This window comes from Melanerpes formicivorus, unplaced genomic scaffold (assembly GCF_026170545.1).
Source record: "Melanerpes formicivorus ecotype bairdi unplaced genomic scaffold, bMelFor1.0.p_v2 SCAF_19, whole genome shotgun sequence".
Lineage (NCBI taxonomy): Eukaryota > Metazoa > Chordata > Aves > Piciformes > Picidae > Melanerpes > Melanerpes formicivorus.
In genome coordinates this window covers 9,016,768-9,042,648 of record NW_027142371.1, presented here as the reverse complement: position 1 = coordinate 9,042,648, position 25,881 = coordinate 9,016,768, and the positions used below count along the sequence as shown (strand labels likewise).

The 25,881-nt window shown below is 39.6% G+C and overlaps 1 protein-coding gene across 3 annotated transcripts; it reads left to right on the top strand.

The window, feature by feature from the left end:
• Positions 1-85: 85 nt before the first annotated feature.
• On the top strand, positions 86-24,929 carry LOC137446922 (serine/threonine-protein phosphatase 4 regulatory subunit 1-like). Of its 3 annotated transcripts, XM_068150006.1 has the most exons (20): positions 86-252; positions 378-422; positions 6,645-6,777; positions 7,981-8,087; positions 8,694-8,836; positions 9,323-9,469; positions 10,917-11,024; positions 12,113-12,178; positions 12,749-12,907; positions 13,415-13,608; positions 13,930-14,366; positions 14,960-15,192; positions 16,179-16,262; positions 16,764-16,949; positions 17,205-17,366; positions 17,934-18,034; positions 19,205-19,325; positions 19,977-20,111; positions 20,812-20,953; positions 21,877-24,929. In XM_068150006.1, the coding sequence occupies exons 1-20, from the start codon at positions 246-248 to the stop codon at positions 22,029-22,031; spliced, it is 2,865 nt and encodes a 954-aa protein (XP_068006107.1). In that variant the 5' UTR covers positions 86-245; the 3' UTR covers positions 22,032-24,929. The 3 variants fall into 3 exon arrangements, with proteins under 3 accessions (XP_068006107.1, XP_068006108.1, XP_068006109.1); XM_068150007.1 differs by lacking the exon at positions 378-422; XM_068150008.1 differs by lacking the exons at positions 86-252; positions 378-422; positions 7,981-8,087 and having other exon boundaries at positions 6,666-6,777.
• Positions 24,930-25,881: the final 952 nt, after the last annotated feature.

The following is a 25,881-nucleotide window of genomic DNA, read 5'->3' as shown; positions in this document are numbered from 1 at the left end:
GCCGCGACGCCATCTTGGGCGGCCCGCCGGAGTCACCTGACTGCACCCCCCGCCCGCCGCGGTTCTCTTCCCTCTCTGGAGACGACGGCGGGTGCTGAAGGGACGATTTGTCCCCCGGTAGCGGCTGTTTATTAAACCGGTCGAGTTTCGACTGTGCAGGGACTGACCCGGGGGCAGGAAGTACAGACGGCTCCTCCCTTTGCCCTCCCGCTTCCCTCCTCCTCCTCGCTCATGTCCATTCCAAGATGGCCGGTAAGTGGGGCCGGCAGGCAGGCGGGAGGGGGGCGCTGGGGCGGCTCACCCGGGGCTGCTGCTGTCCTTGCCGTAGTCTTCCGTAAACCAACCCCCCGGTATCTCTCTTCTGTTTTTGTTTGTAGGGATCCCTTTGTATTTTGTGGATTTGCAGGATGACTTAGATGATTGTGAGTAACTGTTTTTTATTTTTCTGTTCCCCGTTTAGGCCCTCCCCCAGTCTCCCACCCCGGGGTCATTCTTTCGTTCTCTTTCCCCGGTGTTTTTCTAGGTTAGGGTGAGGGGAGGATCTTCCGTCTGTTAGTTTAGTAGGTGCAAGCTATTAGGGTGTTAGGGCTGCCGAGTTAAGAGCTATTTGTGTGTCTGCTGGAGCGCGGTGCTGACAGGGGAAGGGGCTCGCTCCCTCTCTCAGCTGCGGGCCTGCGCCTCACCTGCTCTCTTTCACAAGTCTCTAAGCGCTGGCTGTGAGGGGTCGAGCCGCCGGGCAGCTCCTTGGGAGGCAGCCGCTGTCTGGCCAGAGAAGGAGGACCCCCGGGCTTGAGGCAGGCCAGGGAGGGTAATCTGGAGCCCGGCCTCCCCGGAGACCGTCCTCGGTGTTTCAAATGGCCGCTGACCTCCTGAAGTTAGCGTAAACAGCATCTCCAGCAGTGGGCCGCGATGAATCTCTCGGAGAGGAAAACGGCTCCTGCCGGCGGTGGTTTAGGGGATTAGCTCGGCTGTTGGTGGTGAAATTAGCCTGGAGTAGCCGAGGGATTTCCTTGCTTCTGTAGCCCTAACGGGTGAGACTTGTAGAGGCTGCTAAGGCTGCCGTGTTGGGCTGTGCCTCCCCGCCGTGGCACAGGCTCTCGGCAGGCCGTTGCTGTGGTGGGTGTGCGTTCCTCGGAAGTAGGAATCAAAACCTGCTGTTGTAGGTACTATGGTTGGCTAACTCAGACTCGTGGTTTTGGTTAAGTGCCATGTCCGTGGGTCATAGACCAGGCAACAGCAACACCTCTACCACTGTCTGAACACCTATCAGCCAGCTTGGTAAGAGCTGCTACTCTGAGGAGACAAATTTTTGACTGTCATAATGATATGACATTGTATTACTTTAGGAAGCAGTAGTTTATGCGGGGTCATTTGTTCGGCACTTTAGATGCTGGATTGACTCTTCGATGGAAAACAAAAAAGAAAACCGATGCTTGAATTTGTTTCACGTGAGAGATTCTGTTTACAAGACCATTATTGTTTAATGGTACTTGCAAACCTGTAACAGATGGCATCTTCTCTTCCCCAATCTAGCATGAATAACCTAATTGAGGGAGAAGGTGATCTTCAGGAACATCAAGGGAAATGTTATAATACAACTGAGACCTAAAGTATTCCGTTGTGTGGTTCAAAGTTAATGCTGGGAGGGAAACTTCAACCCACCACAGGTTGAAAAGATGCCCTTGCAGGCAGGAGGTCGTTATCTGGAGCTTTGATAGTTGCTGCTCTTAAATGTTGTTGCTTTATCTCCGAGGTTTTTGTATTTCACTAGTAGATAACACACAGAAAAGATGTGCTGTTTGCATTTTTATCATGTTCTAGGAAGAAAAGTGTGGGATCTTTTGTGATGTGATGTATAAATGGTGAGATTTTTTCATGTTGGAGTTCTTAATTCATACTATGTTTGGATTTCTTGTGTACTATTTACCATTTCTCTCACACAGATAAGTTGTAATTGTGTGAGTTTCTTACTGCAATTTCCTATTTGAAAAGCTGGAAATCTAAAAAAGTATAATTATAGATGATAGTACTTAAAATGTGCATATTTAGTATATAGGGATTTTAAAGGTTGATAACATTGTAAGAAGTTGCTTTAAAAACAGTATTAAAGGTTATTGCTTGCTTTAGTTAAAAAAAAAAGCATGTGTTGAACAAAATTTAAGAGAAGCATTAACTGTGATGCACTTTAATCTGCTTGTGCTGATTTAAAGACTTTTGTGTGAAGTTCTGTCAGACAAGCTCCAACAGTTGTTGCTCTAGTGCCTCATTGAAAAGCTGAAATCAACTTTCTCTTCTACCCTAATTAAAAAAAAAACAACAACCAACCAGCCAAACAGAAAAACCAAAACCAAACAAAACCCAACAACAAACACAAAGCAACAAAACCGCAACCCTCCAAATGAAACTCTTGGTAGTGCTAATGAATGCTTAGCTATGTGAATTTATTGGGTCTTGCTGAATTGCCCTCAGCTCCCTTTCAGATTTTCTTCTCTCAGTGGTGGGGAAAAAACAACCAAAATAACAAATCACAAACCAAACTAGGGTGTCATTTGTGTTCTGACTGTGTATGGTGTAAGCAATGGAAATAAACGTGAGCTTCCTGCGGGCCTGTGGTCTTCTGTTATGGGTCTTGGCCTTGAACCAGGCATGACCATCACTAGGAGTGAAGTGTTCGTTCTCCATTAGCGTTCAATCTCTGGCTGCTCTGTTGACTGTGTAAAATACTTGTCTAGGGAGTTGATTAAGAAGTTTGATGCTTGTGGGCAAAACTCTGGTTTGAGTCATGAAGTTCATAAAAATGCTCAGATAGAGGGTTTTGCTGTAAGCAGTAATTATTAAGCTTTTTATATAGGTCACTTGATTGGTGAAAAACAGTGTCAGGATAAGCATGTAAATGAATGTGCATTTTAGAGCATTATTGAAATCTTACTTTATTATTTTAAAATATTCTCTGATGCACTTAGCATTCTGGCACTGAAGTCTTTTCTTTGTGTTGCAGCAGAATACAGATGTCCTACTTAGCCTGAGATACTGTTGTGCTAATCCAGTGACTAGTCTAGCAAAGAGTTCGTAATGCATTTTAGGGAAATCTTGGTGAAATGATCACTGGAACTGGATTTTCACTTCTGTAGCTAAATTGGTGAAATAGTGCTATGCATGTTGAAGATCAGTTCTGTTTTGAAACAAATGAGGAGTCTGGGGCATTCATCTGAATATGGGAAAAAGCTGTATTAAAATCTACCAAAAGTCATTGAGTACAGTGTGAAATTTGTTAGATGAGTTATTGGATCAGCTGAAAAATAATTACCTTCATTAAGCTAATTGGGCCCTTTGTACAAAAAAGAAAATTATTTTTCCTTCTGAAAACAGTGGGAGAGAAAAGGATCTCCTTGAGCTCATGAAATCATTGCACTATTCACTGGTTTGTATTTGTAACCATGAATATTGATATTAGCTAGTGATGTTGAGTTGCATGGTCAAATCCTGTGAGCCTACAGGTGTTCCTTATGGGCTTTAAGCAGCTTTTGAGTCTAAGTCAAACTAAGGCATGGTGAAGTCAAGGTCAGCTGTGAGTAGTGTTATATTTATTCTTGTTTATAGATGAACAGGTTTCAAGCTTACTTGTTTGATATAGGGGAAAAACATGGAATGCTTGACTCTCCTTTGAAAGAATATTAGATAAGAAATGCTCATTCTTTATTGTTCTGAAACTTTTAAGTGCCTATGGGTTCTTATTTTATGGAAAAAGGAAAATTAAAGTTCTTGAGAGAAGAAAAAGTGGATTCTGCCACAAGCATTACTTCTGTGTATTGAGAATGTGTGGAAAAAATTTGAGGTATTTAACTGTCATGATCCTGAGCATGAGTAGTTTGCTCTGTTTTCTCTCTAGTCCTAGAAGAACTGCTATGTGCTTAGCTAGTTTAAATGAATAATAGAACTACTCCAAGTAGTAAAATTAAGCATGTTCATCATATTTACAAAATTAGTCCCAGGTGTAGTATTACAGTCAAACTTGGAAGTGAGATTTACTTAACTGTCATTTGAATTGGTAGGAATTCAGAAGTATTTGAAGTGAACCAATAAAAGCCTTCAGTTTTAAGTCATATCTTAATTCAAGAACATGTAGGCTCTACATAAAGTTAATGGCAAATATACTGATTTTTATTTCTTAAGCCTAAATAAATATTTCTTTGTATACAAAAGGGCTAGCCTGAAAAATGAGTTAGAGTGTGTAACCTGTGTGGATTTCAAATGTGTATATATTAAAATTGCATGGAGGTAAGGATGGTCAGAGTTGGCCTCTTGGGAGAGTATTTTAAAACATCAGGAAAGAAATCCACAATCCTACATGTGAGCTTTCAGGGATAGAGCAGGTTGCTTTTGACGCAATAAACACTGCATGCTGCCTCTTCAGATACTAGCCTCATTGAGAAAGCTGGCCTGGGGCATGTGGATGGATCATACCTGGACAGATCTGTGCCATGTCAGTTATGGACACTTGTGCAGATAAACGTTTTGAACCTGACAGAACTTGCAGATACGTGGTGAGCAGCCACTAGAAATAATGACCAGTTGAATAGAAACAAGGGTGTTGGTGTAATGTGTAGTCATTATAAAAAGCCAGGAATAATGACCATATGTTTCTGGTCATGTAGCTGTTGATTCACTTGTAGTATTTGTCTATACATTTGAAATGTGAGTGTTTATTCTAATCCCACAGGTTTTTTTCTGTTTGAATCCCACTGGACTTGTTGGTCAGTGAATTGTCTGCAGGAGAAGCAGAATTCAGGCTCTAGTCTTTTAATTTAGCTGATTTCCTTAGAGGCTTGCATTCTTAAACCAATTTTTTTTCCCCCCTCTCCTGAAGATCCAGGTATAACTTTAGCACCAAATATGTTCAGACAATTTCTACTTTAAAGAAACTGTATTTCTGAGAATGTTTTAGCACATAATTGAAAAGCAGAGTCCTGGTAATAGAGGAATTTATGTAGCTATATATAAACACACGTGTGTGTGTGTGTATATATGCGAAGTGATTTATAATGGGTATTAATGTAGTTTAAAACTGGGTGTGCCAGGTCTCAGATAAAGAATTCTTTAGGGAAATAGTGGTATAAAATGAGTAAATGAGTTATATAAAATGAGTAACATAAGAGCAAAGGTAGAGCTGAAGCTTAGTTATCCTGATTAAGTTATGGCTATTTCAGCCTCAAAGATAGCATTATATCAGTGTTCATGGAATTACAAGGGGCAATAATTTAGCACACTGGCTCTTTCAGAGTGCATCATGAAATAATACAGACTTACCTTTAGGATGTGCAAGAGCTTTGTAGTGGTTGGGATGGTGCATTGGGAAGGACTGTATTTCTTTTCTCTTAGATGTTGAAGATAGGGATTATATAGTACTTTAGGTACACATTTCTTAACCTTCAGCGTGTGTTAATGGGAAAGAGTATTGCTGTTCTTCCCATTGGACATGTGGGAAAGTAGTGCTACAAAAGAAACTAGTCCTGGTTTGCTTTTAGTTACTTAGCCAAAGCTCTGCTGATTTTTAACACGGAGGCACTATGTAAGTTTGACTGCTAGAATACAGGAGGTCTTTGCCTGTAGAGGCATCACCTAGATGGCCTAGATCATAGTCTCGGAGGCACAATTTCAAATACAGTATATTTGGCTTCTCAGTGTGCTTTCAAGTTCAGTTTTGTGCCTTCTTTGCTGATTTAAATATCTAATACTGTACCCTGCCAAGTCAGAAATTGGCTTGTTGTGTTCAGTGGTTGTCACTCTCAGCACATATGCTAGTTTGAGAGACTACTTCTTGCATATGAGAAGCCATATTGGAATAATTTGCATGTACTTAACTATGATCACAGTTGCTATATTTATGTGAATGAAGTGTATGTAATTCTTGGAGTGCTTGGTTGGGAAAGTTGTAAACCCAGTGCAGGAATATCAGCTACTCTAGTGCAATTTTTTCTGTAGATTTATTTGCTGTATGTGTTCAAATATCTGTTGCTGAAATGAGAGAATTTGTGTGAAAGGTTTCTGTTGCAGGCAAGTTATTTCACTGTCTTTGAAGGATTAAAAAAAACACCCAGAATTTGCAGCAAAGTTATTCTGTTCCCTTATCACTTCATAGTCTGTCTTTTTATCTGTAATCAAGTGCACATTACTGGATTATGTGACTGCAAGATTTGGTGATGCAAACTTTAACAGTTGGTGTGGTAATATGTGGTTAAATATCTGAAGCTGCCAATACATAACATTTGAGTAAAGTGTAGGCTTACATGGCAAAGTCTGTAGCTGAAAGGCCTGTACCTGAAAGACCTGTGGTAGAAAGCTCCCAGTATGTTTGCAAGTAAGGTCAAGTTCATTTTTTTTCCCAAAGCTGCCAGTCTGATTTTGATGTATGGGACCCAGTGACTATAGTGAGAAAAATGTGTGCTAACTTTTGAAAGAGACCAAGAATGTGCTGTTCTAAGAGTATAATTTGGGATTTCCCATCACAGTTGACATTTCAGTTTCTTTTAATGGAACTTAGTTTCCTTTTGGATGTGTTTCACACTGTAACATCTCTTGTTGACCCATGGATTTTTAATTTTTTGTTTACTTACTTATTTGGGTTATTCTTCTTGTCTTTCAAGTTGGTTTTGAAGATTATGGACCAGACTGTGACAGCATGAGGATAACAGCATTCTTGGATATTCCTGGACAGGATAACTTAACTCCCCTGGCTCGTCTAGAAAAATATGCCTTCAGTGATAACATATTTAACAGGTAGGAGAACAACAGCCACACTTGATGATAACTGAATATGATAGCGTTGTGCATGTTAAGGCATCACCACTCCTGTTGTTAGTCTCTTAAGTGCATGCCTAATAGTATTTCTGTTGGTGTAGCTTTATAATGTTTCCATAAAAAGGTGTTTTGGTTCTTCATTATCCAAATGAAATCTCTCAACTCCATCTTATGTTTGCATGTTGAGTGCACCCTCAGCAAGTTTGCTGATGACTCAAAGCTGTGTGTTGCGGCAGACATGCTGGAGGGAAGGGATGCCATCTGTAGGGACCTTGACAGGCTGGAGAGGTGGGCCCATGACAACCTCATGAGGTTCAACAAGACTGAATGGGTTTGGGGCAATCCCAATCAGATATGGGCTGGGCAGTGACTGGCTTGAGAGCAGCCCTGAAGAAAAGGACTTGGGGGTGCTGGTTGAGGAGATGCTCGACACAAGCCACCGATGCGCACTTGCAGCCCAGAAAGCCAATCACATCCTGGGATGCATCCAGAGAAGCATAGCCAGCTGGTTGAGGGAGGTGATTTTGCCCCTCTACTCTGCTCTAGTAAGACCCCCCCGGAGTGCTGCATCCAGTCCTGGAGCCCCTATTACAAGAAGGATCTGGGTGTGTTGGAACGTGTCCAGAAGAGGACCACGAGTATAGAGCACCTCTCCTATGAGGCCAGACTGAGAGAGCTGGGACTATGCAGTCTGGAGAAGAGAAGGCACTGAGGAGACCTTATTGTGGCCTTGCAGTATCTTAAGGGTGCCTACAAGAAAGCTGGTGAAGGACTTTTTAGGGTGTCAGGTAATGATAGGGGGAATAGAACAAAAATAGAAGTAGGTAGATTCAGACTGGATGTTAGGAAGAAGCTCTTCCCCATAACGGTGGTGAGATGCTGGAACAGGCTGCCCAGGGAGGTGGCTGAAGCCCGGAGGTATCTAAGGCCAAGGCAACCTGATCTAGTGTGAGATGTCCCTGTCCATGGCAGGAGCATTGGAACTAGATGATCCTTGAGGTCCCTTCCAACCCTTACAATTCTACGGGGAGAAACTGTATAACTGATATGGCTGAATATTCTGAGAAAAGCTTCATCTTTTTTTAAGGTGCTCCTTAACACTTGATAAGACTTTCCCTTTGCATCTCATCTACATGTTGTTGGCAGGATATTAAGGCAATTAATATGTTGTTTACTCCACAGGCAAATTATTGCCAGAGGTCTTTTGGATGTCTTTCGGGATTTCAGTAATAATGAAGAAGACTTTCTGACTGTAATGGAAATAGTGGTCAGGCTCTCTGAAGATGCAGGTTTGGAAGTTTTTTGTTTTGGAGGGAAAAGACCCAACACACTATTTTGTGTGAAAGGTGTATGAATGAAAGGCTTGTGGTACAGTAGCTGAAGTAGTATTTGTTTCAAGGAATTCAGTGTATCTGAACATGTTGGTAGCACATCAGACCCTTAATGGGAAGGTTGTGAGTTCAAGCCTGCAATGGGCAGTAGTGTCCTCCCTACTCTAGGCATGAGGTCTGTGGTGACAGGTTGGACTCGATGATCTTTGAGGTCCCTTCCAACCTTAGGAATACTGAATACAAAGATGTGTGTGTGACAGAGCTGTTGATTTTTTTAGTATCTCATGTACTCACGGTGATTGAGATTTCTAGCTTGTGCTCTCATCTGGTTTATTTAGGAACTGTTGCCAAGTTGCTGGACTGCGATGGTATATGCAAGGCTGATGTATTTTATTCAGCTTTCCTTTAAGAACAGGCAATCTCAGTGGTGATGTTTCTTTGTTTTGAATATTTGCATTTTTCTCTGTTATGAAAACATTAAACAAAAAATACTAGTTAATCTCTCAAGATACTTGGTCTCACTCTTATATTCACTGATGTAGCTTTGACTTTGTTTGTTACTAGAACCAACCGTGCGCACAGAGCTGATGGAACAGATACCTCCTATTGCCATTTTCCTGCAAGAAAGTCGACCAAAATTCCCAACAGCATTTTTTGAATACCTTATGCCCATAGTAGTGCGATACCTCACAGATGTTAACAATCAGGTAGGAAAACCAGACAATGTGAGTTGAATCATTGGAAAATCCTGTGTGCTTCTGTGCATTTCAGCTTTGAGGAAGAGAGAATAGGAAATTGCATGATGACTGATACCCAGCTGTTACGTAGTGTTCTGTGCTTGTTGCTTTCAGCTGTTTGCTGGGGAGGTAGATGAGAAAAACTTAACAGGATTTCCTTAGTGCCTAATGACAGTCTGTTAAAGGAGTCATAACTTACCTGTCTTCTGCTGCATCTTTTGTCTTCTCAGAAGCTGATGAAATGTGATCAAACAATGATACTATATTTTAGTATTTATTACTAATTTCTTAGGATGTCAAAAATGAGAGGGGTTTTCTGGGCTTTTTTGGTTTATTTTGTTGGTTGGGTCAGGTTTTTTTAACTTGTGTTCATCAAAAGCATGCTTTTTGTGGTACTCTTACCTTCAAATGTTGGTGCTTTAGTGATAGGCTTTTTTTTGGTTGGTTTGTTTATAGGTTAGAAAGGCAGGTCAAGAAGCACTGCTTATACTGCTAGAACAAGATCTCGTTTCACAGAGTGACATTGAAAATAAGGTGTGTCCAATTCTGTTGGATCTCTCTGCTCCGGATAGTGACGATGAATACAAGGTGGAAGCTGTGAATGTAAGTCAATTAGGAAGAAACCTTACATTTTTTCACTCTTCCCCCGCCCCCCTTTTTTTTAACACCTCTTGTTCTTTTAGCAGTATTACTATAAAGGTCTTCTAGAGTGCACACAGAGCTGTTATAATTCTCATGGGCATAGCCCCTAGATTTTATACATTTGCTCTACCAGGTCTCACAGTGATATTGTAAAAGTATGAATGATGACCTGATCTTAATTCTTCAGCACTTTGTAAAAACATTCCCTGCTCACTTTCAAGAAACCAGTTGACTCCACAGAAAAGTGCTGGTGTGTAATTACATTTCAGCATGGATATGTGACACTTGACCTGTAAAATAGTTTTACCAGCTAGATTTTCCTCTTTGTTGTTTGTGAGTTTGGTGTTGCTTAGGCAATTTTCCAGGCTGACATCTGATCACCAGATGCCTTTTAAGAGCTTGAAAATTTGTAGGAAAGGCCTTGAATTGTCTTCTTAGTTCTTGTATAACATTCTATTCCTAAGGCAAACATTTATACAACTAAAGCTTATTTTTGTGGAGGTAAAAAGCTTCAATAACTTTGGAAAAATAGAAATAGCTAGGTGAGTACTTTGACAACGTTCATGTAAGCAACTTCTAGTGCTGCAGGCAGAGGAGTCAACTAGAAAGGGGGGTGGGAGCCCCTTCCTTTTTAGTGTTGCAAATATGAGAATTATAGCAGGCTGTCCTCCAAAGTAGAATCTGAGAGAAAACATACACTCCTAAGAACTTTGTTTTCACAGCAGAAGCATGGTTTGTAATGGTGGTTGAAATAGCTGTTTTCTCAGAGAAAGCTAGATTAAAGAGCATGTTGCTAAATTTCTTTAATTAGGCTGTGATATTAACTCAGTTTCTGAGGATTTCTGCAGTGTGTGAAATTTGATCACATACAACTAGTTTCTCTCTTTTCTGTTGCACAGTATGTTGGCTGAGCCTCCAAAGAGCTGAGGCTGTTCCTGTTCTTAAGTATCTGAACAGCCCTATTAAAATCAAGGGGCTTATTTGCATGGTTCAGCTTGAAATAGTTCTAATATGCTTAAAGACTGTGATTTTTGTGTGCTGGTGAGTGCAGTAAAACTTCCACCTTCTCTATACAGCGAGTCAGTGTATGCCACACTAAAACACTTTGCAAATTTGTCAACTCTAATAAATATATAACCATATATAATATATTAATAACATTTAACTGGATAAAATAGCCCAAACAATTATGTGCAGAAATGTTATGTTCAGGCACAGTGGCAAAGAATGATGTTAAATACAAACTGTAGTTGTTTCATGTAGAGCAGGTGAGTGAGAAGACAATGGGAAGCTGTTAAAGCTGTTTGATAGTAGTTGCTCTCTTGCTCTTGGAGAATAGAAGGAATATTTGTGCTTACAAGCTTTATAATTTTCTTTTCTTTACACATATCCCCTTCCTGATTTTTAGATAATCTGTAAAATGGCTTCGATGTTGAGCAGAGCAACAGTTGAACACATGCTACTTCCTCGTTTCTGTGAGCTGTGCAGTGATGGGAAATTATTTCAAGTCCGAAAGGTTGGTGTGTTTTCAACCCTAAACCACTTAAAAGTGAATTTACACAGTGCTGTTTGAATGCTTTCCTGAGCTAATGAACTCTGAAAGAGTATGGAAAAGTGGTGTTAATTTATTGATAGTTATAGTTTCTGTAGATGAAGCTATTCTGTTAGTGAATAGCTTTGATGTAGAAGTTAAACAGATCTTGCTTGTTTACTTGTTTTGCACAGCCTTTTACTAAACCACTGTGCTTGGTTATAGGATACAAGAAGTTACCTGATTTCTGCCACTTTATTTCAAAACCAATAGATATTTGAGACAGCCTTTGGTTTTAAAAATAAAAAACCTCTGGTGTTCTTGAAAGGGTAAACTTATTTTAATTCATCTTTGAGTACAAAGGCAAACTTGCAGCACAAGAAGTCATGAAATATTTGAGTAGACTAAAGGATCATGCAGAGCTTTAGTTTGCACAACGTAAGGTGCAACTGTTGGAATTTGAGCTGCATTGTAGCCTTCTAAGTAAGCAGAAGGAAAATACACAGAATGAATAAATCCTACATTAACATGGTCTTACTTAATAGTCCAAAATCCATGATGTCATTCCAACATAAGGGGATGACCCTTTGCCTTAATTACAGCATCTATAATGTATTGTAAATGCTACTGTGTTGAGACCTTGATTAAACTTTACTTCAGCGAAGTCCTTAAGCCAGTCTCAGCCCTAGCAAAGATAGCTCTGTCAGTACACCTAAGTCCTGAGCCTGGTATCATATTTTAGTCTGCTTCAGTTTTGACAGCTGCTGTTCAGAGTAATTTAAACTTTCAAGTAGGCTTATTGGTCCCTTTTAATGATTGCTGAAGTAGGTGGTGCTCTTCATGCAGAAACATGTATTACTATTGATTTCAATGGCATGTGGCTTGTGGAAGCTTGCTCTAATGAGTCTTTGTTCAGGATGAGTTAGTGTTGCAGGATGTAGTTACATGGCTGAAATTTGAATAGTCAAACATGCAGTTGTTAGATAGGATAAATAATGCATGGTTAATTGACAATAAAACTAATGCACTTTGGAGAGCCAGAATGTTATTCATGACTTTTTTGTATTTCTTAGATTTGTGCAGCTAATTTTGGGGACATTTGTAATGCAGTTGGGCAAGAAGCCACAGAAAGACTGCTGGTATGTAAAAATCAAAATCCATTCACAAGACTTGTATTTCTCAGTTCAAAAGGTTTAGTAATGAGTTCTTTCATTGTATTCTCTGTGAGTTAATCAGTGTGCATGCTTTATTAAAACTGATTTGGCTGAGGCTTTGTTGCAATTACATGACAAAACTGAGAATGAATAGAAATGGGAAGTTGTTGGCTTGCAAAACACTTTCAATGAATGCAGTTAAAAGACAGAGATATGGACACACACACACTTTAGAACTCTAGAATTACTCACTGGTTGGTATTTTTCTTTTTTATTCCCTCTGAACTAGATGATCAGGAGAAAAAAGGCCATTATTAATTATTTCAATTTTTTCCTAGTGCATGCAGTTAAACTTAAAATCCTAAGGAAGTAAATGGCAGAAATTTTTTTCCAACTTATTCAATTAATACATGGTTTTAACCTGTCTCTATTTCTTTTATTCTTCACTCTGTCTCTTGAGTTGTTGTCTCCAGTTTCCAAACAAATACCTTGATACTAAGTGCTGCAGTCTTTGTTTAGTCTTTAATTAGTCTTGGTGTTGCTTATTTCTGGCAGATTCCCAAGTTCTTTGAACTTTGTTCTGATAGTGTTTGGGGAATGAGAAAAGCTTGTGCTGAGTGCTTTATGGCAGTGTCTTACACTACATCCCCAGAAGTTCGCAGAAGCAAACTGTCCCCACTGTTTATAAGTCTCATTAGTGACACTTGCAGATGGGTAAGTAACTCGCTCTGTAATTGATGCCTCTTCCCATGCAGATCATGTACTAATAATGGGCAAATCACAAGTGTGTGGAAAAGGTTCTCTAAATTTGCAGGGATTAGTCTAGTCTACTAAAGTATATTGTTAAGATAGTATCTTATTTTTTCTCTCTCTTGATACTTAAAAAGTACTTGATAGAAATTAGAAGCATAAACATTCTTCTGAGAATAGGTTGCTTGTGCTAAAGGTATTAGTTGAAGTAGACAGTGATGTCCTTCAAATCTGGAACTTCTGACAAATGTCCTGACTAGGACTGTAGATACATGTTTAATATTCTAACACCCTTTGCTTAGATATTGCTTATTTTGCAATTGACAATTGATTACAATTGGCATTAAATGAAGCTGGTATAGTGAGAATGAATGGGTTCTAACTGGAAAAAAAATGGAGTGAGACTTATTTTTCAGCATTAACTCTTCAGGAGGTGCCTGAATCCTGCTGTTTGTCTTTATCCCATTACAGGTTCGTCAGGCTGCTTTTCAGTCTCTTGGCCCATTTATTTCTACCTTTGCAAACCCTTCGAGCGCTGGTCTTTACATTCAAGAGGATGGGACGCTGAGTATCCGGCCATCAATGCAAGATGTGAATTCCAATTCCTGTCAGCCAAGCAACAATATAACTTTAATCTCCTCCAGTACAAATGCTACATTGTCCTGGTAAAATCATAGGAAAGATCTGATGTAATTCTTTGAATTGCTGTTTAGGGATAAAAATCCCTGTCTGAGACTACAGTTCCAGTAAAGGCCTGAAGAGTGAGGTCACACCTATGTCTGACTGCAGCCCCATTATTGGAAAATTCACTTTGATGGTTCCACAGGAGGGTAGAGGGGAAACTGGTGAAGTAAACTTAGATCATCTTTTTGCAGAGGAAAATAAGCTTCTGTAGTTGATGCTGTCTTTTCTGAAGTATTTAATTGGAAAGTATTGTTACAGAGTACTTTAAGTTTTATTTGGATGATATGTCTGTCTGTTTCCAGTTCAGAACAACCAATGGGAATCAAACCAGAATCATCAACCGAGGAAACTTCAGCTGAAGTTAATGCAAACCTGTTAGTTGAGAACCTAAATAAAGATACAGGGGAAGAAAGTACAGATTGCTGTATGGGTCCTGGAGAAGATACATCTCAGGTGTCTCAGGGTGACAAAGTTGCTGCTGGTGTCACAGAACTCACTAAGGACAGCAGTTTTTCTGGAACAAACTCAAGGCTACAGCCTGCAGAGGACTTATTTAATACTTTTCTGTACTGGCGCCCTCCTCTGCCTGACATAAGTCAGGATCTGGAGTTGCTTCAGTTCAAGACTGAAAAGCACAAAGACAGCTGCTCTGTGCCGTGCAATAACTGCGTTGCCAGTAGTGAAATAAAAAAAGTTCTAGAAAGCTTACAGGAGCACATAGATGATCCAGATGTTCAAGGTGAGACTGCAACAGTAAAATCCTGGTTTCTCTGAGCAGGTTTTCTCCTGGCCTTTACAAAACCCTTGAGTGTGTTTTAATTGACTTGGTGTTCATAAGGAGATGAAACTTCCTTGAGTAATAAATTGCACTGTAAAGTTATTCACCAGCCTTGTTCAGAAGATCTGAATTATTTCTAGAACAGCTGGGGAAGTGTCCTTGCTCCTGTTTGCATGAGAAATAAATGAGATCTGACTACAAGGGGGAAAGAGCTTGCTGAAATTTGTTAAAACTCTCTTTAAGTAAATGTGAAGTATTTTTAATGACAGTTACCTGCTTTCAGTTGAGTTCATCTAATATTCAGCTAGAGTGAGAATGACTGTTATTTGAAGTCATCCTTCCTTAGCCTCCACATATTGGTAGAATGCTTCTGCTGAAAATGTTAATATATCTGGTTTGTTATTCTAGTTTTGTGGGAGAATAGTAGAAAGTCTCTGTAGCTCAGGACTGAAAAAAGCCCTGGGCTGCTTTTTATCTCGTTAGGTTAACTAATAAGTTTAATACTTTCTAAGTGCAGCAAGGAGACTTAAATAGTCTTTTTTTGCTTTATACAGCTCAGGTCCAAGTGTTGTCTGCTGCTCTCAGAGCTGCTCAGTTTGATTCTGTTGGTGACTGTGAGACTAAAAAGCTGGAAGAAAGCAGTGGCAAACTTCAGAATGAAACTACTTCAAATGAAGGAGCTGTGTCAGATGCTACTTGCGAACAGGTAGACAATGACAATCATTCATCCCCTGCATCCCAGGATAGCATCAGTGACCAGTCTACCACCAGTACACAGAAAAGCACAGTAAGTATGCATTGTGCTTCATGCCTTAAGTGAATTCTTGCCACTTGAGTACTGTGTGTTCATGTAGTCCCTGGCATAATTGACCCACTATTGACCTAAAGCCTTTGGACATCACTGCACTGTAACTATCATATGCTACTTGCTTTAATTTAGAAAGAAAAGCTGTGAAGGTTATTATTTCTGCTTGCACGTTAATTATCTAAGAGTTAACATTTTGTAGTCATCTTTTAGTTTTTTTTGAGATGAAGTGTACCACCTCTTCCTGTAGCAAATCTAATTTTAGTCTTTTATCTCCAGACAGGAGGCTGAATTGGGTGGTGACACATACACAGTTCCTGGTTACTCTTTCTTGATTGCAATGTGCAGATAAGAGTAAAAGAATTACTTGCATGATATTTAATGTTGCTGGAACTAACTGAAAGATAAAGAAAAGCTCTCTTTGTCTGTGAACAGCAATTGCACGTGAAACATGAACAACACTGTAAAATACTGTGTGAGCTTCTGAATGTGTGTCTTTGGTATTTTAAATCCTTTCACTTTTTTTAAAGTCTTCTGTTGGTATTTGGGTAGAGATGTGGGCTTGGGAGTTTCCAGCAGGATGTTCTAAAATGAATAAAGCTTTTTGTCATGGTAGTGACTGCCTGGGAGCAACTGCCAAACTGTCTTATTAAATATTTAAATTCCTGCCAAGAAGAAAAAACATACAGGAATATAGTAAAAGTAGCACTAAAATCTATAGGAATGTTTGGGTTATTGTGTTAAATTGCCTTTTTTTAAGAAGTAAATCCACCTACTGTTCCTCTTCTTGCTACTGAGATCTTAACAGTGTTTGTCTTAGCATACAACTCTGTTGTCTTTTTGTCCTTGTATAAACACACCGAATAAGGCATTGCCTGCACAAGGCTATTTTGTGTCTGAATTGCATTGTTCTGCAGTGTGGTAATTAAAGTCTAACTCATTTCATTAGCTACTGCTTCCTTTTGCAGGACTCAGAGGAGCAACACAGAGTGTTTTTAAAGAAGGAACAAGAAAATAATCCATCATTTGAAGATGACAAGTCAAAGTTACAGGTTATTACAATAGCACTTGACTGTTTCAGTGGAGTACTGGATCCAGTTCAGCTTATCCTTAATACAGTGATAGCTTTTGTAATTATCAGTTGCAGAATTTGAAGAAATGCTATGGGCAATGTGAGGAGAAATCTGTTAGAAAGCTAGAAAAATTCTCTCACTCTCTTGGTGCTTCAGAGGCAATCTGTGCAACCAAAGCAAGCACTGTCAATCCTGTTTTGTCACTGGATTTACTGTTTGCCTTCAGAGAAGAAATTTTGGTGTAATGTAACATGTTGATAACATATTTACTGTTCATTGACTGCTCTGTCCTGATGAGAGGACAAGTAACTGGGGGGGGAGGTCATTGACCTTTTTTAAAGCTAGCCCATAAAAGGGATGCCTTGCCACTGTGTGCTCTTAGCTGCCAGATGGTTTGTAGCAAGAGGATACTGTAGCACAGCAGGTGTTTTCTTTCTGATATTGAAACGTGTTGCTTATGTACTGTCTCTCTTGCTGTAGGATATCATACCCCAGCCTTTATTAGACCAGTACCTGTCAATGACCGACCCAGCTCGAGCCCAGACTGTGGACACTGAAATAGCCAAGCACTGTGCCTACAGTCTCCCTGGGGTGGCCCTCACGCTGGGCAGGCAGAACTGGCACTGCCTGAAAGACACATATGAGACACTGGCCTCAGATGTACAGGTGAAAAAAGCCCATTTATTTTAAATGATAAAATATACTTCCTTATAATGATAAATCAAAGCATACTTCCTTATAAGGGATTAAATATGTGCTAAATATTAATCTTATGATTTGAATCTTGACTTGGATACGTGCCTCTGCTATTTAACTAGCCCTGTTTGTTCTGCTCTCTCAATCCTCACACAGGTGTAGTCCAAAAGCTGCTGTATTGTAGTTGTGGTGCCTAACCTAGTTCCCTTCTTAAACTGTTTGCAGTGGAAGGTACGTCGGACGCTGGCTTTCTCCATACATGAGCTAGCTGTTATTCTGGGGGATCAGCTAACAGCTGCTGATCTGGTGCCCATTTTCAATGGATTCCTGAAAGATCTGGATGAAGTGCGTATTGGTGTCCTTAAACATCTGTATGACTTTCTGAAGGTAGGAAAGTAGAATTGAATTTCTCAAGATAATTCTTTCTGACTCCATTTTAGTAGGAGATTTTCAATTTATTGTAATGAGGAATGCAGTATCTAATTCCATGTCTAGTGTTGTGCAGTGCTGCCAGTGTGTGTCTGTGTCTTTAAGGTCCCTCACTTCTGTCTCTTATCCCGTTTGTAAGTAGCTTTAAATGCTCCTAATTGTTGTGTTGCAATCAGTATTTTGTACAGTTGGGCTGTGAGCAATATGTGGTTAGGGCTGGGAGAGAAGAGGGCAGATCCTGGAGGGCTCCTGCATAATAAACACAAATTCCTAGTTTTTAGTTGCTCAGACTTAGGTCTAGAGATGGTGCTTTGGCAGGTGTCTCTGCAGAAGTGATGACTTCCATGTACTTTTTTGGATGTCAGTCTTGTGGGTCCGGGCACCAGCTGATCTGTGCAAGTTTTAGTAAGCATCTTGGGAGTGATCATGTGGGAAAATGCACGTAGCTGTGAATAGACTAATAGACCAGAGAGCTGCAAGTAGTGAATTTTATCACTTCTATACTAATGACATTATTCCTTTTAGTTACTTCATGCAGACAAAAGGCGAGAGTATCTTTACCAGCTTCAAGAATTTGTGGTGACTGATAACAGCAGGAACTGGAGGTTTCGCTATGAGCTGGCAGAGTATGTAACTTTGAACTTCTGATTTTTAATCTGCATTACTGACTTGGAAATACATAATTACATTCAGAAGTTAGTTCATCCTAATAGGAACTAAAAGGCTGCAGCCATCCTTTATTGAGGAACTGAACTTCAAAATCACTGGCTGTTGGGATATTTGTGTGGGATTTTAGTTGGTTTGTGTGTGTGTATAGAGGGGTTGGTTTAGTGTTTTGTTGTTTATGGTTTTATGTAGTTGTCTTGGGTCTTTTGGTAAGTTGTAATCAAGGGTGACTGAAACCTAAATGTCTGTGATTATACTAAACTGGGGATCTGGTTCACTTTTACCTTATGACAATCTGATAGGTGCTATTCAGTGAAGTTTCAGAGGTTATTTGGTTCTAGACTGCCTTACATAAACATCAATGAAACTACACATACAAGGTCATTTTTGTAATCTGTGAAATTGACCTTCCTAAAAATTAGTTTGTTTTCTATTTGTAGATGATTTGATGCATAATGGAGAAAGGGTAACACCTCACAATTCTTTTTCTACAAGCTCTGACATGTCAAGCACCCAAGGAATGTTAGTAGGCATAGTTTGCAGCCAAAACGTGACCTTTGTGTTCCTCTTAAGGGCTATTGAGGATTTAGTCTCCCTTTGTAGTTTAACACAGCAAATTCAATCTTGCTGCAGTGCAAGAATGTTGTACAGCAGTTTCCTGACATCTAGTGGAGAGTTGTCACGTTGGTGTTGCTTTGGTTTCTCATAACATAATGGCAGTGGTGTAGCTGAAACGAGTTCTATGCAGTTCCAAGATACAAAGCAGTTTATGACATGTAGCTTTTTACACCAAAGTGAATTTTTCATTTTTACTTTGCAGAGATTTAGAGGTTATTGGTCTGAAATAGCAAAGAAACTTCCTGTGCTTCTGCTTTAGCCATTGTTATTATTTGGGATAATTTGAAACTGTTGGTATCTATAATTTAGGTAAAAGCTTCTTTTGGACTCTGTGATAGATTAAAGTGTGTACCTCCAATACATGTGTGAACCTCTGCAGAGTGAAGCAGAGAGCTACCTGTTCAAGTGCTTTGTAATAACCATGTTGGTTTTGAGCCTCCAAATGATCCTTCCCTCTATTTGATTGGCACAGGTCAGTGTTGCATTTGCTAATGACTTTCTCTGTATTCCAGGCAGCTGATCCTGATACTGGAGCTCTACAACCCCAATGACGTCTATGACTACTTAAGACACATTGCACTAACTCTCTGCTCTGATAAAGTTTCTGAAGTTCGGTGGATCTCCTTCAAACTGGTAGGGGATTTAGTTCACTTCCTGGCAGGGAAGGAGGAAAATGATCCTTCAGATGGATACCTGAAATTACTTTTCTTTCAGCAAACTAGGGTGAATACAGAATGTTTTGCTAGGCATGGTAATAGGGGAAAAAATATAATCCGAGTTGTCAGACTTGCAAAAGTATTAAAAACTTCCTTTGATTGTATGTGAACAACAGATGTACTTTCAACTGGATGAAAAACAGCATACAGATTCGGGAGACCTGCCCCCAGTTCTAGGGGGGGAAATAAATTTAAATTACTGCTCTTTCTCCAAGTTGATTTAATTTGTCATGAACTTAAGGCCATCATCCCATAGGGGTTCTGAATGAGTCAAAACTTTCCTTCAATTTCTTTTTCTTCATGGCACTATGGAAAGGGAAATTAATGGTGGTTGTAATTTCTTTCATCATTATTGTTTCACCTGAACAAACAGCTTTTTAAAGCTTATGCTTTCTGTTGTCCAGAATAAACCCAGTAGTTTATTAAACCCTGCAAGTGCAGCTGATTACCCTCACTACAGCTTTTATAGGACTCAAATAAAACTGCTTTAAAAAAAAAACTTTCTAAAGGCTACAACTTCAGTCTCATCTCTTCTCTTTTCCCCTTCCCCCTGCACTTGACTTCACAGGTTGTAGCAATACTGCAGAAGTTCTATGCAAACAGTGCAAATGCCCTGGGATTGAATTTCATTAATGAGCTCGTAGTGCGGTTTCGTCACTGCTCCAAGTGGGTTGGAAGACAAGCTTTTGCCTTCATTTGTCAGGTTGGAATGTTCTCTCTTTGCTTTTATGTGTATATTTAATTTGGAGCCAGTTTGGAGCTTTTTTTGAAGTGTGGGCAAAATTGAAATTTGGACTTTGAAATATTTCTGTCATTCTTTGGGTTCTGTCATCCGCTGGGTCGGCAAAAGACAGTGGCAGAGTCGGCATGAGATCAGTACTGGCATGTGGCTATCCAGTTTTGAAGCTGTGGTCCTTGTTCTGGTGTCTGCCTCCAGCTGAAATACCTGATCCTTGTACTTTCTGGCGTTCCAGTGTCAAAGTCAAGAATTATGCCCTAAATGGAGATGGATTTTGTGCTACCTTTATATCTTTGTATCAAGTTTCATAGGAGCTCTTCAAACTACCAATGGGTGCTAGATCCCACAAGCTACTTCCTCTGTTTCCACTTACCCACAACCAAAAATGCTTGTTTGAGGAGCAAAGGTTGAACGTTGAAAGGCAGAAGGGGGATGATGGGCAAGAGAGCAGTTATTTGATTAAAAACCAGTTGCAGTTACCTGGTCTTGCTGGGTTGTCTTCAGATGAACTGTAAGAACAGTAGAAACGTACTTCACCAGCACAGGGTGTGTTTGTTCAGAGTTAAATACTTTTGGTTTTTTTAATAGGCTAAAGGAAGGACAATACGGAAGGAATGGCTTTTTAACATAAATTTTCTTGTCTTGCATTCTGTTTTTCCTGTAGGCTGTAGTAGAAGAGGAATGTATGCCTGTTGACCAGTTTGTAGAACACTTACTTCCCAGCCTCCTAAGTCTTGCTTCAGATCCTGTGCCAAACGTAAGGGTTCTGCTGGCCAAGGCTCTACGGCAGACCTTACTGGAGAAAGGTGTGGTCATTCACTTCCTTGGAAACTGCTTGTGGCTTGAATGCTGTCTCTCTGCCAGTGCAGTTCTTTATGAATTGGCTAAACTGGTAAAAGATTCTTTGGCTGTGTTTATACTGAAAACCAGAGCTTTACATTGTATATCTGGGATACTGCATTTAGATCCAGATTGAGGAAAGTAGGTTTAGGAATGTTTGCTGTAGTGGGTTTTTTGGCTCAGAATATTTGATCGTCATCCCTGAAGGGCCTCACACAGGCATCTCGCAAATGCTGTATGCCACCACCAGAGGGCACTAACGTCCTTGCGTAGAGCCAGAAGCCCTGCAACTGCTGGATGCTGCTGCAGGTGCTTGTCATTTACCGTACCCGTCATGGCTATACATTTTCTTTTTTCCTTAAACATGACGTTATTTTGCTGTATTTCAAGCATGTATGTAAATAAAACAGTTGTCCCTGGGGTCCATCAGGTGAAGTGTCAGACTTCTTAGATGGTTTGCTTTGTCACTTTGGTTTAAGCTACTACCATTCCCTATATTAGAATTCCTTAAAAACAAACACAATCAGCTGATCCCTGGTTACTCAAAGGGAGATGCACAGAAACCTCACCAGTCTTTTTTCAGAATAGTGTGGAGAATGTTTGCAATGCACTGACAATGGCAGCTTCCTGAGCTTGCTTTTACTTGACATTTATATATGGGGATCAACAAAAAGAATCTTTCTTAGAAATACTGGAATACCTGGTAAGATGTGTAGAGTAGTTTTATTCTGTCAGCTTCTTTAGCTTCCTGTAGTTTCTCTAAGGAGCCTGTGAATTGGATGAGCTACCCCATATGCTTTTAGCATCCTCTATATTTCTGCACTGCTTGTGCCTTAGGGTTTATTCTTTTAGCTTTGACTAAAATTGTCTTTTTCTCCTTTTATTCTAGCTTATTTTAAAAGTGTTGGCAATCCTCATTTAGAAGCTGCAGAAGAGACCATTCTAGCCCTGCAGTCTGACAGAGATCAAGATGTGTCCTTTTTTGCCACCATAAAACTGAACCAGGGTAACATGGACAATACTGCCATTAACAAACAAAACTAATGTGCACTTCTGCAGTAAATGATGACATCAGAAGGGTTATTCACTGTAGGTTTGGAGTTAGTATGAATAACGTGGACAAATAGGGATTTGTTACCTACCTGGCAATGGTTTATTGAGAAATATTAATGATCTTTATTTCAGGACCACATTTCATCTACAGCTGTGCTTGTCTGATGTGTCTGAGTAATTTCTTTGTGTTTTTTAGTTGTAAATGTGCATGGTAACTCCAGTCTCACATGCAATTAAGTATTGTGTGTAAAGCCTTACACCATACTCAGTGTTTGTGTAGGTGAAGTTCATATTTCATTTTGTTCAAAACCCATTTCTAGTAGCAGAACAGTTTGCTGTAAGCTTAAAATGATTTCTAGAACCTAAAATCTGATTATAGCAAACTTGGATTGATATTCTTCCCTCACTTTTATTGCAGTTTTTGTATTGATTCAAGTATTGCATTTTAACTGAAAAACATGAAAGTATGAAAATAGTTTTGACTTTTAACAAAAACCAACAAAGAACTTAATTCTCTCTCAGTAGCATAAAGCTCAAACCCCATTTCATTTTATAAAGTAGTTTTTGCTATAATTAAGTCATGGTTCATTTTTAATGTGATGTTTTTCAAAGCACAAAGTGCTCAAGATTCTTTGTATATTGTGACTTTTCTTCCATTTTGCTATTTCTGAGCTGTATCCTCCCAGGTGTTCACATGTCTGGTTTTGTTACTGCTGGCTTGCCTAGTGGTAGGTATACTGTAAAGTTCCCAAACTGAAAATTACTCCTCCTGCCTTGGAGAAGCTCACTTCCTTTAAGAGACTGAGTTCCTGCAGCAGGTGCTATGTCTGCAGAAAGGTTCCAAACAGTTTGGTAGACTGAAGTTTGTGTTTTGATTTCTGTACATACCTTTTAACTGGTCCAACATTCGAATCCCAAGCAGCCTCTTGCTTTGTCCCTAAGAAACAAAGGACCTCTAAACTGTGAAAAATGCTGTTGATTGTATGGTAAGGTTGGGGTCACTGAGATTCTTAAGCAGGATGTCTTCTGTGTTTCAGAAGAAAGAAAGATGTACAGTTAGAACACAGTACTATTAATAGACTCTGATGGTTTCTGATCAGTTTCAAGTCTATACAGCTAATACTTTTTGGTCTTCTGTTGTGTCCTAAATTTGCAGATCATGTGGGGCTTGGGGGAGAAAAAAAGTCTTACTTCTTGAGACTGTGGATTGGAACTTTGTGCTGTTCAAAAACGAATGCTTAAAGAAATGGTTTCAATAGTAACAGTTACTTCTCTCTGTGCACAGTTTTCATCATACATAACCCTGTGTAAATATTTCCCCTCACTTCACTGTGATGCTAGTGAGTAGTTCACATGAGTGAAAGTTTTCACATTAACTTCTTTTTTTTGATTTAAATCTGCCTTGTCTGCAACACAGCAAGTGGGTCCCTCAGCTGGGGTCAGTATTTCTGGAGGGCTCAGTTTTGTAGAAGCTTAACTAATCTTGTATTATAAGATGTACAGTATTTGTAACAAGTTGTTTTCTTCAGGTCACAACGTTCTTTGTAAATTGCAGGCAGAAATGGGTCACTGCTATCACTCTGAGCAAAACCAGTATAACCTCTCTCAACTCTGCAGCATTCTAGGTTTAATTTTTTACAATTTTTTTATAATTTAAACCAAGTGCTTCAGTACAGACTTTTTATGATTGCAATTTCTTACCAGAAAGATCCCTCAAGTTAATTTTTTCTAGTTTTACTATCTTCTTCTAATGCTGGCATTATACTGGGATTTTCTAACACGTCTATAGTTTTCTAAGGCCTTTCTGACAAGGTTTTACTTCTGGTTTTTATTATCAGTTCATTGAATTTTTTCAGCACTGAACAAATTTTTTTACAAGTCTGTGTATATGTAAGTATGTTTGAAATCTACTGTATATAAATTAAATACTTTGAGCATTAATCCAACCCAGGCTTCTGTCTGTCAGATAATCTTCAGTAGATACCTTTACTTGCAATAATCCACTGGAAAATGCAAGGCTCCGTAAGTGTTAGCAAGTTTGGTTAATGGTCACTACATTTTTAATTAGAGTATGTGTAAGCAAACAACCAGCTATAAAAGTTCACTAAAAGGCTAAACAGTTCTTTGTTTTTAACAATGTTTTGGTACCTCTCTGGCTCCAGAAATCATGTCTGCTTTAAATGATATGATTTCAGTAGAGTGTTTAAGAACTGTTAAACCTCTACCGCTGCATGCAGTAACGGGGGGCATCATAGCTTGGGGGATGGTTGTTTTGTGTTGGGGTTTTCTTTTCCTTTTTGTGTAGGCAATGTGCAGGTCTATTAAACAGATTTACCCTCTACCAGGTTTGTGTTTTTGGTTTAGTTTTAAACTAGAAATTCTTTCAGCATGACTAAAGACCGCACTTTACGTCTTGTACTAGAGAAGTGTATGCAATGATGAGTAAAGCGATGTGTTCACGTACAGTTCTCTGGGTTGTTTAAATTATGCAAAAACAGGTCTTTAAAAAGCCAGGTAGAGCAAAGTCAGGTCATTGACACACTTCACAACAGCAGAAAGAGTATTCCTTTTAAACATTTCTAGCTAAGGAACATGAAGGTGACATTAGTGGGTGCAATATTGCTTGGATGTGATAGAAAATTATCAAGCACTTGTAATCCAAAGCCTGTTAGTCATGCTACTTGGCCTTCAGACTCACTGGTATCTCCTGTGTGGTGTACACTTGGCATTGGCCAGGTGCTGCCCGAGTGGGGTTGTGTCTGTACACAGTGGTGTTTAGAACCCGGTTAAGTGGGGACACTCTGGAAGTGTCACTTGTTTGTCAGAATAGAGAATCTATGTAACTTTGTATTTATCTCAATAAATCCTGTAACTGTTTTATAAACCTAATTGTGCTAACTGAGTTTTGTCATGGGGGGCATGTGAGTGTGTTCTTTTCTGGTTAATGAAACAGCTCCCTGGTGGGAACGCTGTAATCTGTCAAACCTGGGTGGAGTGTGGAATTCATCATACTGTGGTGTAAGCATCCATTAGATCTCCAGAGATGAAGTAGTACACACACAGTGTGTAAACGGGGCCTTTTTCTTGGTCATCTTCAAATGTCATCAAAAGATTGAGGTTTTCTGTTCTTGAGTATTGCAGTGAGGCTGAGTGACTTGCCTGTTATAAGAATCAGAAGCTCTTACAGACCACTTTGCATTTGCAGTCCTGTCCAGTCTGGTAAGAAAACTTTGATTTTTATAGAACAAACCATTTCTGTGGTGTTTTGATAGATGACATGCTGCTTTCTTGATTGAGGACTGAAATATTGTCTCAGCAGAAACACAGGGTACTCTGGCTGATTTGTACTGTAAACCTTCAGGCCTGAACAGATGTGCTCATGAAATATGCTTTGGCACCTTTTGTAAGAACCATTATCTCTGTTACCCTGGCCAAATTCCAACCTGGCTAATCACATTCTGTTTCTGTGTTTCCCCCACTACTGCAAATGGATACTGCAGGGTTCTTCACTTCCTCCCTTAACTGTTTGTAGTGTGTGGTTCATTGGCCAAGCAGCTGTTTTGCCACAAATGGCCTGTGTCTTGCTACTGGGCAAATTGTTTTGGTTCTCCCCTGTGCTTTAAATTCTTGATATATTAAAGATTCTTCCTGTGTTGTGTAAAGCAAGATACAGAAGGGCATGCCACAAAGACACAGATGTTGAAATGAAAGGTGTATTGGCATGAGCCCTACAAAAAGCCTGCTGACACTGATTTGTGATTGAAACAAAACGTTTTTAAGGGTTAAAAAGTAACTGCAGCTGTTCTAATAATGTGCTTCCATTTACTATATGAGGAAACTG